We start from the raw sequence: 16,191 nt of genomic DNA on the forward strand, positions 1-16,191 counted from the left end.
AAGGGAGGTGGGATAATGCTTTTTATCATGCCAATGTCCTCCCTTACACAAGTGGTTCAGGTCAGTAAAGCTCCCCCAGCTCTGGGAAAGTAGCAGGACATTCACACCATGGCCTGAGGGTATTAATTTCTTCTGATGGGGCATAACTGGCTCAACCACACTGATGTGAGAGGAGGCTTTACGTCTTAGAAAGTGCCATAAACCATCCAAGACCCTTCAAGTGCCCCCCGACTCATTTCTGGGGCCTTCAACCACAGGACTGCGCATGATCCACAGTGTTGCATCAGCCAGATGCAAGATACAGAGTCCTCCAAAAGAGAAAGATCATCTTGGAGGTCTCCCTGGGAGGAGTCTGGGGCTGTTACCTATGACCACAGGGCACTGTAAGAAGGGGGAGGAATCTTGGGTGGATCCCAGAAGAGAGAGTTCATCCCAAACAAGAACTGGTCATCCCAGGTTGCCTTCTTGGAGGAGCCTTGAGCTGCTACTGGGCTCTCAGGTGACTAAAGCAGCTGTGTAAAGCCTTCAGGAGATACTTGGGAGGAATCTCGGGTGGGTCCTTGAGGATGTAGGTCCCATGAACAGAGAAGAATCATCTTGGATGATTCCCTGGAGAAATCTGGGGCTGTTATTTGGGATTTCAGGTGCTGAAATATGATGAGGCTGACAGCTGGTCTGGGGGCCTCACAGAGCCTGACCTGAAATTGGTCAGAATTTACCCGTGAGAATTTTACAGTGAAATTTTGCAGCTTCAGTGAAACCCACAGAGAAGGCCAAGAAGATGATAAATGACAGAAGATGTTCTGGACACAAGGAGAGAATGTTCTTGTTATGGGACGTTAAGTGTGTACAAGGAAGAACTTGTGGATAATATATAGCAACTATACCTTTGCTTGTATAGCTGATTGTTTTACTGCCTGAATGGTCATTGTTTGCTAAGCAGCCAATCTTAATAGCTCACAGCAATTGAGAAGAGGTATAAGAATAGCAGTAGAGAAAATAAAAAATCTCTATCTCTCTCTTGACTTTGGATTACGACAAGTGTGTGCTGTTATGTCTGCCTTGACAAAAGCCACAGAAATAAAAGACAGAAAGACTCCAGAGATGCATGGGAGGTGCCTCATGTTGTAGATGCAGTTTCCAAAGAGAGAAAAATCATCTTGGGCAGCTTCCCTGGAGGAGTCTGGGGCTGCTGCCTGGGATCCCAAGTGCCTAAATTAGAGATGAAAAGACTGGGAGATGCCTGGGAGAAATTTCAGGGAGATTCCAGCAGACACATTTTTGTTCAAAAGGGCAAAATCATCTCAGGCAGCTTCCTTTTAGGAGTCTAGGACTGCTAGTCAGGGTGTCAGGATTTATCAGTATTAGTGAAAAGACTCTTTAAGATGCTTGGGAGGAGTCTCAGCTGGATCCTCGAACAGAAAGCTTCTACCAAAGAGCGAAAACATCACAGGCAGCTTCTCTGGAGTAGTCTGGGTCTGCTACCTGGGATTTAAGGTCTTGTAATCACAGATCCAAAAGCCCCAGGAGGTGACTGGGAGGAGTCTTTGGATCATCTAGGATAGTTAGTTCCAGAAGAGATACAGCCTTGGGCTGCTACCCAGGACGTCAGTGCTTTAATAAGTAGAAATAAAAATCTATTTGAACTCTGGCTAGCCCAGCCCAGCTGAATGCAGCTGAAATCAGGCCAGCTAAACTCAGCTGAATCCAGCCAAATGCAGCCGAGCCCAGTCCGGCTGAGCCTGGTTGAATGCAGCCAAACGCAGTTGAGCCCAGTCGAACACAGCCAAACACAACTGAGCCCAGTCTGGCCTAGCCTGCTGGGGTGGGTCAGCCTGCTCTCGGGCTGAAACCATCAAACGTCAGTCACCAGAAGAGATCACTGAGATTTAGGTTACCTCCCCCTGGGTGGCTCCCAATCCTAAATTACCTCCCCCTGTTTCAGAAAGTTCTCCCTTTTGTAGTTACTAATTGGTTCCCTGTTATGACTCCTGCCTCCCTGTTTTCCCCATTTGTTCTGAAAAATTGTATCCTCCCCTCTGCTTGTACCCCATTGGTTGTTTTCCCTTTCCCTGCCTTACTCCACCCCCCCATAAAGGGGGCTAGCCCGCGTCTCCTCGGGGCGTCGCTGGTCCCTGGACCCTCCTGCAAATAAGCCTGTTGGAACTCACACCAGAAGCCCCTCCCGCCTTCTTTGCCTCCGGGCTAACGCGAGCCTGATCATCGGCTGCCGGACGTGCTTCCTCTGAGGAGGAGCCAGCGCACGCACCCATCTCACGCTGATTCCACTGAGCCGTCCAGCAAGGACGCTGTGGAGGCCAACGCTGCGTCCCCTCTGCCCGAGGGCACGCCGGGGCTTGTGGTGACGAGCCCCCAGTGGCGTTACTACCCCAGTCGAATGCAGCCGAGCCCAGTCGAACGCAGTTGAGCTGCTCCGCTTGAGCCAGTCGGTGCTGTCGTGCAGTGTCCCCTGCGTGCAGGGCAGCCCTGGCCCCGCATTCGGGCCCCTCCTGCCCCTGCTAGGGTCCCTGGGAGCCAGAGTGGGGTGACTGTGGGGGAAGCAGGCATCAGGCACAGCAGGAGCACGGTGGTGTCACCCTGGGACGGCCTCTGGTGTGAGCCAGGTCACGGGAGGGGACAGAGGAGCAGAGCATCCCGCAGAGTGGCCCCCTGCCTGCCTCACACCAGGAGTGAGAGAACCCATCCCAGCAAAACCGCAGTGCTGCTCCATCCTGCCTCCATGTCTGCCCAGCCCAGAGCTCTTCCCCCTTTTTGGGATCCTCCAAGGACTCGAGCTGTTCCTTGGCACCCCGTCAATGCTTTTCATAGAATCATGGAATATCCTGAGTTGGAACGAACACAAAAGACTCATCCAGTTCAACTTCTGGCCCTGCACAGACCTCCCAACAGTCCCACTCTGGACATCCTGAGAGTGTTGTCCAAACACTTCTGGAGCTCTGGCAGCTTCGGGGCTGTGCCCATTCCCTGGGGAGCCTGGGCAGTGCCCAGCAGCCTCTGGGTGAAGAACCTTTCCCTGATCTCCAGCCTGAGCCCTGGCCCAGCTCCACCTGTTCCCTCAGGTTCTGTATCTTCTTGTATTGAGGTCCCCAAAAGGTCCTGGTGCCATGCCCACAAAGAGGCTATGGCTGTGGTGGGCCTGTGCCCTTTGGGATGCTGTACCCATGGCATTTGAGGGCTGACGGTCCCTGCTGCTGTGTGGGGTCAGTGTAATCATCAGCCATAAGTGCAAACTGGACCTGTCTGACCAGCCAGTGCAGCCCATGCTCCTCCTCCCACTACCTCCACCCTGAACGACTTTGGCTTCCCTGGCTACAACTACAGGTGATGGCCCTGTCCCACCATCATCACAGTGCCCATTGGTCTTCTCCTCAGATGGTTCTTCAGTGGGGGTACATGACTGTGTGGTTGCTCCAGCCTCAGGCCATCCCATCCCATCCCATCCCATCCCATCCCATCCCATCCCATCCCATCCCATCCCATCCCTCTCCAGGTACCACCACAGCAGGAAAGGGTCACAGTGGCAGGGTGGATAATGCGTGCTTTGCCAGAAACCATCAGTAGCCCCCAGTTCTAAGGGACCTTCTGCCTCCATGAGGAGCATACACATGGAGAAGTGAGACATGTCCTACAGCCCACCTGCCACCACTGCCAGCCCCAGGCTGTCAATAAACCCTGCCTAGGGCTGCTCACTGTGGTGGAATGGAGGGACACGGGTGTCAGAGCTGGTGGCTGTGTCCCCATTCTCCAGCCCCACACTACCATGGTGGGGACATGTACAGCCTCCAGCCATGGGCTGCTGGTCCTGCGGCAGGGATGTGTATAGAGTCTCAGGCCCCCCACCTCACTGGACAGACCCACTAATACCTTAATGAGAGCTGACAAGTGCTCGGGCCAAGCCTGCCCAAGCGCATTAGCACAGGGAAGTCACCCCGCTGCAGACAGCTGCCCACAGGCAGGACCTGCTGGCAGGTATGGGCAGCACCTGTGGACACTGCCTGCCTCATGCTGGCAAGGGCTGGGCTGAGGATGGGGTGAAGCCAGTGGTACCACAGCCACCAGTATGCCACAGGCCACGGGTGGTACCACAGCCACTGGCACCAACAGCCCCTGATTCCTCCCTCGCCAAAAACTACACCTGCCTTCTACCACCCATTTATTTACAGAAACTGAAAATTAAAACCACACCAGGGGCCAAGCACAGACCTGTGGAGCCCAGCTCCAGCCACTGGAAAGCCCCAAGTCCCCCACCAGGCAGCTGGGGGCAAAGACAGCCCAGTCCCAAGCACGGTTCTGTCTCCCTTCCCTCACTGCAGGAGGGGTGTGCGGTGTCTCTGGGGTCTGGCTCATGGCCAAGGGCTCCAGTACCACTCTCCATGGATGTGAGAGCATGGAGAAGGCAGGAAGATCAGCCCAGCCCTCACCGCTGGAGCTGGAGGTTGGTGTGCAGCAGCCACTCAATGGTTTCCAGCAGGTAGGCCATGCCATAGTGCCGGGCGATGTTCTGGAAGACGCCGACGTGGTCCATAAAGGCCTGGGGAGAACAGGGAGGGAAGGAGGCTGCCCAGAATCCATCCTGGGCAGCCAGGGGCTCTGATGAAGTGGCTAGGTAGGGCTGGCCAGAGGGCAGCTCAGCAGGTGCCAGGGGAAAGGGGATGTGCAGTTATGTGCAGAGGATGTGCAGAGGCACAGGAGGCACAGGGCACCTTAGGGCCCCTCACTGAGCTGCTGGGCAGGTGTTGAAGTACCTGGGAGGAGATGGTGAGAGTGAAGTCTCCAGCACAGCTGCAGTACACGGGCATGTGCGTCTCCTTCACGCCATGACACTTCTTGCACACCTGAAGGCCAAGGAGGTTCAGGTGGGTCAGGAGATAAGGCCAAGCCCCTCTGCCAGTGGCAAATTGAATGTGTTGAGGCTCAGACAACCACAAAAAAGGGGGGGGGGATCCCTGTGCTTACCAGGTCCTGCAGCACGAAGGCCATAAGTTTCTTCTGCAGGGCTTCCACCAGTGCTGTCTCGATGGCATCGGTGTCGTACTGCACCTGGCAGCTGGGGCAGACCCAGCTGGGCAGCACCAACCCATCCTAGGGGCAAAGAGAGGGAGGTGAGCACCACAAGTCCCATGCACTGGGATGGTGGAACTTGTTTGTGGAGAGGACAGAACATAAGCCAAAGCCCAAGCATGCTCAGACCCATCACAGGCAGCTAGAAAAGATGAACAGAAAACTGGCTTTAGGTGAGGGCAATCATGGGCAGCAGGCAGAGCTACAAAACAAAGGGGAAATAAAGAGATAAAGTAGGTAAGGTGATGGACTGGCCTCTAGCACTGTTGTACTGGAGCCTCTATTGTCCCTAGGAAACAGGCTGCACCTGGGAGAGGGCAGGGTCCTTGCAGAGGTCCAGGTCCCTGCAGAAGTTGCAGTTCCTGCAGATGACTTCAGGAAGCACGTAGGAGCGGCAAGGGTCCCGAAACTGGGCTGCTTCTGAGAACTCGCCCACCTCAATGAGGCGCAGCAGGTCCCGGCGTAGTTTGTTCACCTGGTTGGTTATGTTAGCATCCAGGGAGAGGACCTACAAGGATAAGAGCCAGCTGAGCCTACTAGCAGAGACTGTTCTCAACAGGACAGTTCAGATCCTTATGACCCTCATATGGATTTAGGGCACAATAAACTCGTTGTAGATCCCTCCTGGGAAAAGCTGCAGCAATGGACAGGGACCAGAATTTCAGTCCAGATCCCAATCCTTCAGCCAAGGGGCCTGGCCCACCCCCACTGACCTTGCAAACGTATTTGATGAACTCCAGAGCTGGGTTGTTGAGGGGCAGGTAGGAGCCAGGCAGGACTGGGAACATGTCTGAGGGCTCTGTGGCATTGCGGGAACCAGCCATCTTCTTCTGGATCTTCTGGGTGATGGTGAAGAAGCTCTGGGTGAGCTCATTGGACACATAATCTTGTGAGAAGGTGATCATGCCTAGAGGGATGAAGCAGAGAGCGTTTGAGTTGATTGATGGCACATAGGGACAAGCAAGGTGGGTGGCTCTCTGCCTGCAGCAGGGCTGCCCTGGGGCTTGGCACTCACCAGGCATGGCCCCCAGCTCCCCCAGAGCCTCCTGGGACACCTGGCTGGTGCTCCTCCTCTTGATGGGGGTGCTCCCAGGGGTGTTACGCCGCAGTTCCTCCTTCATGCTGTGGTACACAGCCACAATGTAGGCTGGGAAGAGACAGGCAAGGCTCCAGCTCCTGCCTAGAGCTGGCACTGGGGGGGGCATAATGATCTCAGCATCTCCCAGTACTGCTCACCTGATACAATCATCAAGAAGTAGCTCTGGCAGGAGGCGGCCTGGGGCAGGAACTGCGCAATGTTCCAGCTGTTCTCCAGCAGCTCCTCCACATCTGGCTCCCCTTCCTCCCTCGCTACCTCCTCCTCCTCTTCCTCGCTGTCCTCCTCCAATGCCTGCCTCTTGCTGGTGTCCGTCTGGGGGACCCAGAGATACCACAGCAGTCTCTCATGCCCAGCCAACACTTCCCTACTCTGCTCAACCTCAGCACCCTGCTCCCAATTGACAGGGTGCTTCCCATGTCTTACCTCCCCATAGTGGATGCGAGAATCCACTCTTCCCTTGATACCTCCATAATTTGCTGGGTCCATCCAGAGCAGGAACTCCCAGCAGCGGGAGAAGGAGATGGTCAGAGAGTGGAAGATCTCCTTGGAGTGGATGCTGGAGGAAGGAAACTACAGTCAGTCCCTGTGTCAGCACTATCTCTTCTCCATGGGACACTGTGGGGAGGTGGTGCTGGCCAGGAGAGAGGGGTGTCCCCTTTCCCATCCAACCCCTGCCAGGGGAAGTCATGCCCAAGGACACTTGGTTCTGTATGAGTGTTCTTGGAATGCTGCCTAATAGAGGACAGCTAAGGACAGATCACTACTCCAGGCATGACAGCAGGAAAACTGGGAAGCTTTGTCCCTTCAATAGCTTTGCCAAAAAAAGTAATAAATTCAGTTCTGAGGCACATCAGAAGACAAAAAGTCAGCATCCTCCTCCCTGGCCTTGAGCCCTGCCCCAGCCCCACCACCCAGGAGCCCCGTCTCCAGGTGCACCCTACCTGTTGATGATGTATTCCATGTAGCTGATGGCATCCTCAATGCGCCGCTTCTTGGTGCACAGGATGATGCGGTTGAAGTTGGCGTAGACCACAGAGGAGCCCAGGCGCTTGAATTCGGCCACCAGCCTGCAGCAGGACATGGGGTGAGGTTGGCGGGTGGGAAAGCAATGCCCGAGGGGCAGATGCAACCCACAGGGGATGTGTTGATCTATCAGCTGGAGTCAACATGCAGCAACACTGCGCAAGGGAAATCACCCAAAGAAGATGAGGTCCACCCTACTGCCCACCTCTCTGGAAGATCACTGTGGGTGCCAGCATCCTGGTCACTAACATCACACCTCTCCATTCCCCATCCACCAGCCTGGCACACTTCAGGCCTCACTTACTGCAGGAAAAGCTTCTTCATCATGTTGTGGAGTGTGCGGTGCAGCGCCGGGTCATAGAGCAGGGAGGAAGGAGAGCGGAGCCAGCGGTAAAAGTGAATGACCTGGTTGTCTGCATAGACGTTGTGGTACTGCGTTATCTCCTTCACCCAGCTCACCACCATGCTCTTCAGGATCCTGCCAGTGAGCAGAGATCAGCATCACCCCACCAGCCACCCGTTCCTGACACAGATGTGTTTACAGACACACTAGTGGATTTAGAGCAGGAACTCCCTTGTTCAGCCCCCAGCACATGAGCCACAGGGTAAATACGTGGCTGGCTCTATAACCTGGTGGATCATGAACAGAGGAGAAAGCAACATCCCCACACATCTGCTGGCTGAGGCACCAGGCAGCTCTGAGGATCTTCTAATGTGTTGGAGAAGATGCCTGCCATGCACTCGAGGCCTGGATTTATACTTAGAGCACCCTACAAGCCCTATTGCTCAGGAAAGGCTAAAGCCAGGAAGGAATGTAGCAGGACCCTGAGGGGACCTGCCAGGATGGAGACCACCTGCTCTACCTCCTGCTGTTTCTCAAGCCACACCTGAAAGTGCTCGAGCAGAGGGCAGTCTCATCATAGCTGGCTGGGATGTTGGCAGCTTGGTTCCCTGTCACCATGTCCTCCAGGGATGCCTGCTGAATCACATCGAAGCTAATGCTCATGCTGGAGCCTCCTTCCATGTCGTTCACGTGGTGGGACTGCAACACGGTGTTCACAGCCAGGCTCTGGATGTCCAGCTCCAGACACACTAAGAGCAGACACAACTGTCAGCAGGGAGGTGGGGAAAGGACCAGGAACATCCTCCCTGCTGCTGCCAGAAGTGCTTTTCACAGGTATGGGGTGATCTATAGGTGCTGCTGCACTCAGAGCGGAAATGCTTTCATAGGCATGACTGGACCTTCATAGGTCTTGACTGAGCCTTGTCTTTCAACAAGGCTTGGACCTAGTGACCCTCTGGGGACCACTGTTCTTCCTGGAAGCTGCAACAGTGGACCTCAGGAGAACTCATTACACTCAAGCTGCCTAAGAAAGACCTGTCCCAGCATCACCAGGGATGACCAGGTGAGCTGTTCTTGGGCTGACACATTGCAGGTGGTCTGCCAAGTGCTGCTGTCATTGGTCACTAGTAAAGAATCCCCATTTTGATGCCTGCACATGTTACAGGTGAGCCCTCCCTGCTCCAGGACATGCCCCTTGCATCCACCTTGCCCATATCGATGCTGAAACCCAAAAGCTGCTGGTTACAACTGTTACCATAGAGATTCTTTGGGGACTGCATCCACCCCTCTGCAGGACTCAGAGAAGGATACAGCTCTGCCCCATTCAGTGCTACCACCCTCCTCCCTCCTCACCTGTGGAGTAGCAGCCAGGATTGTTGATCTCAACTGAGGCTCTCTCATCAAACTCCATGACCAGGCGGTTGTCATCAGCCTCCTTCCCCCCCAGGTCAGGGCGGGCCGTGGGGGACAGCCACAACAGGTGGTTGTGATGACGAAGGTGGCGTGAGAAGAACAGGTCAGAGCCGAAGGTGGAGATGTCATCAGGGAGGTTCCCAATGGGGATGTGGTAGTATCTGAGGCACAGAGATGTCTGGTCATTGGCGTGAGCATGGCTGCAGGGAAAACAGGTACCCTGCCTGTCCCCTCAAGGGACGAGGCAGCTCCTGTGGTCCCACTGAGGGCACGCCAGCCTCAGGGGAACATGGCCACCCTGGGTACCTGCTCATCTCAAAAGCCTGGGAGAGGCAGGTGTCCAGGTTGAGATAGTGGCGGATCATACGGCGGGCAGCATGGCGCTGCCAGTCCAGGACCGAGTAGCTGATGTCATCTACCAGCCGGATGGGGACCAAGGGGAACTCCTCAATGATGGGGATCCCACTTGCCAGCCGTTTCAGGTCCCAGTTGGACTGCACAGCCACCAATGTGGGGCCCCGGCGCTCGTCCTGCACCAAAGAGAAAGGGACATGTCCTAGTACACCTCTCACCTCAGCAGGAAACTGGTGGTGTCAGGTGCCCCATCCCCACAGCAGGTCCCCATGGTCCTGGGACAGCACACCCCAGCATTCCCAAAGCACCCACCCACCTCCACACCACCAGCTCTCCAGCTGAGTGCAGGGATGGAGAGAGATCCTGAGGTGGCCTTTCTGCTGGCACTGCTCCAGGTAAGACCCCCACAGACAAAACAAGCTTCTTGACCTTGGGTCCAGCAGTTACAAGCAGGTGTTCTTAGAACTGGTGCACCAGTGCCTTCCACAGCATCCTTCCCTTAGTCCCCATGGTCCCACATTCCCCCCACCTTCATCTCACCTTGTAGCCCAAGAGCAGCCGCTGGACACCTCTGTAGATGGCCTTGGGGTCGGTCTCAGCGCGCACCTCAAAGGTGTGTTTGTCCGGTGGCAGGAGCTCCTTGCCCACCTTTTCCAGCAGAGCTGTGCGCTCTGCTGAGAACAAGGTGGTGAGGTTTGGCATCTGGTTGCTGCGTACCTGGGTGCAAGAGGAATCAGGTCAGAGCAGGGGGAGAGCAACCCTGGGATGTGTGGTTCCAGGGGCCCTACTAAAACATAGCAGGGATGTGCAATATATGGAGAAACCTCCTGCTGCCTGGCCCTACCAGGTCTGGGGTGGAAAGGACTTTTAAAGGTTGTCTAGTCCAACCCCCTGCCACGGACAGGGACACCATATAATCTCAGAATTGTTTAGGTTAGAAAATACCTGTAAGATCAAGTCCAGCTGTCCACCCAACATTGCCAAGGCCACCACTAAACCATGCCTCCAAGTGCCAAATCCTCACATCTTTTAAATCCCTCCAGGGATGGTGACTCCACCACTGCCCTGGGCAGCTGTGCCAGGGCTTGACAACCCTTTTGGTGAAGTTTTTCCTAACATTCATCCTAAACCTCCCCTGGTGCAACTTGAGGTCAGCTAGACCAGGTTGCTCCAGGCCCCATCCAACCTGGCCTAGAACACTTCCAGGGATGGGGCACCCACAGCTTCTCTGGCAAACCTGTGCCAGGGTCTCACCAGCCTCACAGGGAATAATTTCCTCCCCAATATCGCATCTAACCCTGCCCTCTGGCAGTGGGAAGCCATTCCCCCTTATTCTGTCACTCCATCCCTTGTCCAAAGTTCCTTTCCAATTCTCTTCAGGCACTTTCGGAAGGGCCTCTAAGGTCTCCCTGGAGCCTTCTCTTCTCCAGGCTGAACACCTCCAGCTCTCCCAGCCTGTCTCCAGAGCAGAAGGGCTCCAGCCCTCATCACAGCATCTCCGTGGCCTCCTGTGAACTTGCTTCAGCACCTCCATGTCATTCCTATGTTGCAAACCCCAGAGATGGAGGCAGCTTTGCATGTGGGCTCTCACCTGACCAAGGCAGAGGGGCAGAATCCCTCCCTCCCCTGCTGCCCACACTGTGGGGATCAGCCCAGGACACGGGGGGTTTTTGGGCTGCCAGTGCACGTGTCCAGGGCATGTTCAGCCTCTCACCCACCAGCACCCCCAATTCCCCACCCTCCACAGCCCTCCTTACCTTGTCCAGCACGAAGACGGCAGCCTTGCGCTGTGAGGGGATGAAGAGGCCCAGGAGCGCCTTGCTGCCCTGGGAGCTGTGGTAAAGGTAGATGTGGCGAATGCTTCCTGGGGACACAGAGCACAGAGCATCAGTGGTGCCCATGGGTACCAGCTGCCCCAGGAGCCCCTCTCCCAGAATGCCTCACCTGGCTCTAGGTAAGTGAACTGGGCCAGCGAGCGCATCTCCAGGTGCTCGATGTTGAAGGTTTCAGCCTCTCGCCCTGCCAGGTGCCGGACGAGCTGCCTGCTGACCATGCACACGCAGCCCAGGTGGATCAGGGCACGGAAGAGCAGCGGCACCTGGAATCATGGGGAGAGATGTGATGGAACAACTGCTACTAAGCTCTTCTCGGTGGTTGCAGACCTAGAATAACCCAGATTAAAACCCACAGGTAGCACATATCTGAGGTTCCTTGGCATAAGTTTGGTATTACCAGCCTTGCTAAAGGTATACAACAGGTATCTCAAAATCCACATATTCCTGTCTAGGCCCAGATCCTACCATCAAGGTACTTTGGAGGATGTGTGGAGCAATATTTGGCCAATCTTGCTGCTCTGCAACTTGTGGTTTGTCATTCCGAGGCAGGGGCTCCATCTGAACCTCCATATAATCAGCATGGTGGGAGATTTACCACAGATCCATCCTGTGTTATTAACCCTGTAGCTGTCAAATCCACTGCTGCAGGAGACTCCTGAATGGCTTGCTGAGGAACCTGGTCCCAAACCAGTGAAAAGCAATAAGCATTTCTTGTCTGATTACTCTTCCCTTGTGCTAGTTTTAGTTGTAAAAGCTCCTCACGTCTCTTCAGCAAGGTAAAGCATTCCCATCTAAGTTCCATCCCTGAAGGCAAACTGCTCCCTCCCTTGCATCTTCCTGTGTTACTCCTGCTGTATCTTCTGGGATCATGATCAGAACTGCACTGCAGATATTTAAAGATCAAGACAGATCTTTCCTTGCCCAGGTCTGTGTCCAGCTGGGTTAACTGTGTCTCTGAGGATGGAAGCTCCACAACCCCGTGGGGCAACCTGCTCAATCATGCTTGCAGAAGTTTTTTCTGACATTTACACAGAACTTTCATGTTTTAGGTTGTGCCCACTGTCGCCCATTCTTTCCTGGGCACCAGAGCAGAGCCTGGCTCCTCTTCTCCACTCTTCCCATCGAGCAGGTACCCTGAGCCTCTTCTGGGCTGCACAGTCCAACTCACTCAGCCTCCCCTCAGATGCTGCTATATGGTTATCTAAATTCCTTCATGTCTTTAAAACTTCTCCATGCCCTTTGTTTTACTTCAGCTGCTCATTTTAATTTCCCCTCAGGTTCTTGATTTTTCCTCTTCCCACTTATTAAACACGACTAGAGCAGAGAGAACTCATGTTTACTAGAGGAAGGTCTATAGATATAAAGAATTTGGGTACATACCAGTCACTTCAGACAAGTAATCTGAAGTAAGTTTTGGGTGCTGCTTACTAAACCTCAGTACAGTTTGGTAGGCACCATTTTCAATTGCTGATGGCATATATGGTTCAATCTTTTTCATTACCACAGGATTTCACAGGCTCCACATAATCATTAAGAGTTGTGCCTTGTCTTGAGAGACCTTTCTTCAAATTTTTCAAAAGCAGAAGCTTAAGGTGAATAAAAAAGTTTTCTGTAACCATGTCCCACTGGAATGCTTCACAGGTTATACCAGTAACTTCAGTAGCAAAAGTCTCCCAACTCTGTGATGCTCTTTTTGCCCTTGCAGCCTCCTGCACCTCAGAAAGCATTTCATAGCCAGTGGCACCTCTGCTCACAGCAAAGCTTGTCCTACTCATGACTTTTCATCCATAATAATCCTACAGACCATTTCAGTATCAAATTCACCTGCCTTTAGGCTTTCTTAACTCCATTCTTACAATGGTGTCGTCTATTACTTCCACACAGGCCAGGTCTTTTCACTGCAACATCTTCTTAGTTAAATTCCTGTCATCAGGTTTTGATCTGCTGGACAAACCAGTATCCTCACTGGAAGCAAGCATCCCAGGTTCCCACCTTCATTTTCAGCACTGGAAAATTGAATTTTAGCCTCATTGCTTTCTACAGAATTTCATTTAGGTTGTTCTTGCTCTTCCTGAACATTCAAGTTGTATGCTGTTCTTTTTCTAAAGCTTTTACAACCTTGTTTTAGAGGACATGGCACTCAGACACTCAGACCTACACACCACTCCAGCATATGTTGGGATTTTCCTCAGCTTTACTCCAAATGCCCCTTCTCTTTTCTGGTTCCAATACCAGCAGGCTGGCTCTGGATTAGTTTAGAGGAAGCTCTCCATTTCTTTCCCTAAAGTTTCCTAAAGCCAAATAAACTGAAGTCCCTTTCTTGATATACTGTAACCCATGCACTGATACTCAGAATTTCTGTCCATATAAGCATAACTCCCAGTTCCCCGGACAATGTCCAGGGTCTTGGATTTTTGATGTCTCACCACTGGAACTCAGACTAACAACCTACTGCTCAGCAACCCTTAAAGATGAGCACCTGGAGGAGTTACCTGTGTCTCATACACTCCCTCAATGTCCGGAGCAGAGAGGTCTGCGTTGATTTCGTTGATGTGCTCTTGGTACATGTCTTCAGGGACAGAGTATTCGTACAAGTTGTAAACTAAGTTTGAGCGAGGCAGGATCCTGTTTACCTGCCAAGGTAAGGGACAGGATTATTGGGACACATCCCACCACATGGCACCACTACCAGGAGCCAGGCTCTGAGCCAGGCCAGCTCCTGGTGCTCCTCTCTCCTCAGGAAATCAGTGAATTATGCTCATGTGTTGGGGTTCCTCCCCCCTGCCATGGGGTCCTGGGAGAGGGGACCCTGGGGTAAAGGCATGGCCTAGGCATGGGGTCTCCCTGCTCCCTTGTACCCTAATACTGTTCCCCATTGGTTATTTTGTGCTCCCCTGCCCGGGGAGGACCTTGGTTGTCCCATGATTGCTCAGTTCTTCATCAGTCCCCCGGCCATGTGGCTGGAGAATAAAGATCTCTGAAACTTCTATCAAGAATCACTCCTGATTTCTTTCCACGGGCCTCGCTGTCTAATGCATGTTTCAGGAGACCCTGCTGCAACACTCACGCACATTACAAATTCCCGTAACAGAGAACTCTATTTCCAGACAGGCTGGGATTAGCAGAGGGACTAGGGCCTGGATGAAGGATATCAATGGGGTGGCAGAATGAGGTGTTGCATGGCAGATGCTTGTAACTCCTGCTTACAGGGGAGGTGAAGTGCCTTATCTCAGTGCAAGCAGCTGTATCCCCTTCCAGAATGGACAGGTCCTCACCTTCCTGTAGGCTGTTCCCTCCTCAGGCTTTGGGACACGCTGGTTGACATAGAAGACACGGGGGATGCTCAGCTTGATGCAGTGCAGGTCGCTCCCTATCACTGCCCACAGCCGGAACAGCCCAGGCTGGCTGGTCTCGGCGATCTGCAGGACATGGGGCACGAGGTCAGCGTTAGCAGGAGATCCAACGTGCCACTTAACACTGCTGAGTGCTCTGGGGATCTACATGGTCAGCTGGTGGCTAAAAACAAAGTGGGGGGGCTTAGAGTCTCATCACTTTCTGCTCTGGAGTCCCTGTGTCCTGCTATTGTCCCAGGGTACCACGAAGAAAACTCTGCCTCAGGCTGGCCAACTAACTCCAGGAAATGTCACTCAAGTCACTCTGAAGTCCTGGACCTGCAGCTCTGAGACCCTTCTGGAGGATGAAGTGGGTTGACAGGGGCTGGGCTTAGGTGGTCACACATAACAAAGGTTTGTAAAAACACCTGGATGGCACCACCCCACCTCTTCACTTGTACATTGGCTGCTTCTAGGCACCACTGGAATCCTGTGCCTAGTGCTAGGCTCCTCAACACAGGACACGGACATACTGAATAGAGTGAAGGGCCTCAAGGAGGAAGGGACTGGAGCATCTTTCATATCAGGAAAGGCTGGCAGAACTGGGACTGTCCATCCCAGAGCAGATAAAGCTCAGAGGGATCTCATCCACATATATGTACCTAAAGGGAAGTACAGAGAGAACAGAACCTGACTCTTTCAAATGGTGCCCAGTGGCAGGACCAGATATCACGGGCACAAAGCATAATGCAGGAGGGTCCCTCTGCATGTCAGAAACTTTTTCCCTGCAAAGGTGAACCTGGTCCAGATTGCCTAGGGAAGGTGGGCACTCTCCATCCTTGGAGATATTCCAGGACATGGTCCTGGGACCCTAGCTCTGGGTGGCTCTGCCTGAGCAGGATGTGGGACCAGAGGGACACCAAAGCTGACCCAGCCTCAACTGATGTTTTTGGCATTCTGTGACTGTGCAATGCTGCCCGTGGGCTGAACTAGAGCTGCCCCACCAGCAGACCTACCCACGCATCCTCGAGTCACCAAGAACGCCTCTGTGGGCACCTGTTTCCATCCAGATGTGATTCTGAAGCTTTGCAGCCCCTTCTGGGCTCCCCAGGGCTAACACCTACATGGGGTAGGTCAGGGTTCCTGAACTTGACCGAATGACCACAGAGTATAAATGTGAGGCTTGTGCCCCAGGCTGCTCTGTGGCCTGTCTCCTCCCCAGTACCTGCACGACCTGCCAGGGCAAGTCCAGAATGCTGCGCGCTGTCCGGCGCAGATAGCCACTCAGCCCTTTGGAGAGGGCATCCCGGACCACTCCTCCACCTGCCACCACCCCACCATCTTCCAGCCGTCGCCTCTTCCGCCGCTCCTGCCGCTGCCGAGCCTGCAGCTCCCACTTCTTCTGGTGGAAGCGCAGCCAGACCAGACGCTCTTCCTGAGTGGGGTGACAGCAAGCATGAAACCAGCAAAAGCTTCCCAGCCCCACAGCATCACACCATACAGCCTAGCCCTCCAGGCCCCAATCCCACACCATGTTCCTTCCCCAGCTGTGAAGCCACCACCCCCCTTTTCTCTACCAGTGGTTGCATTTATGTCTGCTGGTTATATTTCTCCTTGTATCCCTGAGCCATGTGTGTGCAGAGTGTTTTGGGAAACACACAGCTTGCTCCTGGAAGCACCCAACCTGCTTGGATGGATGAGTACAGTCCT

General features: G+C 53.8%; 1 protein-coding gene across 1 annotated transcript in view; it reads right to left on the reverse strand.

Moving 5' to 3' along the window:
- Positions 1-4,157: 4,157 nt before the first annotated feature.
- POLE (DNA polymerase epsilon, catalytic subunit) overlaps positions 4,158-16,191 on the reverse strand; it is a 31,691-nt gene continuing 19,657 nt past the window's right edge. Inside the window, exons 30-48 of the mRNA XM_010408567.3 lie at positions 15,707-15,916; positions 14,425-14,568; positions 13,642-13,782; positions 11,259-11,412; positions 11,072-11,178; positions 9,855-10,031; positions 9,267-9,490; positions 8,901-9,121; positions 8,092-8,296; positions 7,509-7,682; positions 7,123-7,248; positions 6,605-6,737; positions 6,319-6,493; positions 6,098-6,229; positions 5,796-5,989; positions 5,390-5,590; positions 4,978-5,103; positions 4,767-4,856; positions 4,158-4,552 (exon numbers count right to left, since the gene is read on the reverse strand). Of these exons, the coding sequence (XP_010406869.1) occupies positions 4,439-4,552; positions 4,767-4,856; positions 4,978-5,103; positions 5,390-5,590; positions 5,796-5,989; positions 6,098-6,229; positions 6,319-6,493; positions 6,605-6,737; positions 7,123-7,248; positions 7,509-7,682; positions 8,092-8,296; positions 8,901-9,121; positions 9,267-9,490; positions 9,855-10,031; positions 11,072-11,178; positions 11,259-11,412; positions 13,642-13,782; positions 14,425-14,568; positions 15,707-15,916 (3,048 nt within the window). The 3' untranslated portion in view covers positions 4,158-4,438. The remainder of the gene's footprint in view (positions 4,553-4,766; positions 4,857-4,977; positions 5,104-5,389; positions 5,591-5,795; positions 5,990-6,097; positions 6,230-6,318; positions 6,494-6,604; positions 6,738-7,122; positions 7,249-7,508; positions 7,683-8,091; positions 8,297-8,900; positions 9,122-9,266; positions 9,491-9,854; positions 10,032-11,071; positions 11,179-11,258; positions 11,413-13,641; positions 13,783-14,424; positions 14,569-15,706; positions 15,917-16,191) is intronic.

This window comes from Corvus cornix, chromosome 15, assembly GCF_000738735.6.
Source record: "Corvus cornix cornix isolate S_Up_H32 chromosome 15, ASM73873v5, whole genome shotgun sequence".
Lineage (NCBI taxonomy): Eukaryota > Metazoa > Chordata > Aves > Passeriformes > Corvidae > Corvus > Corvus cornix.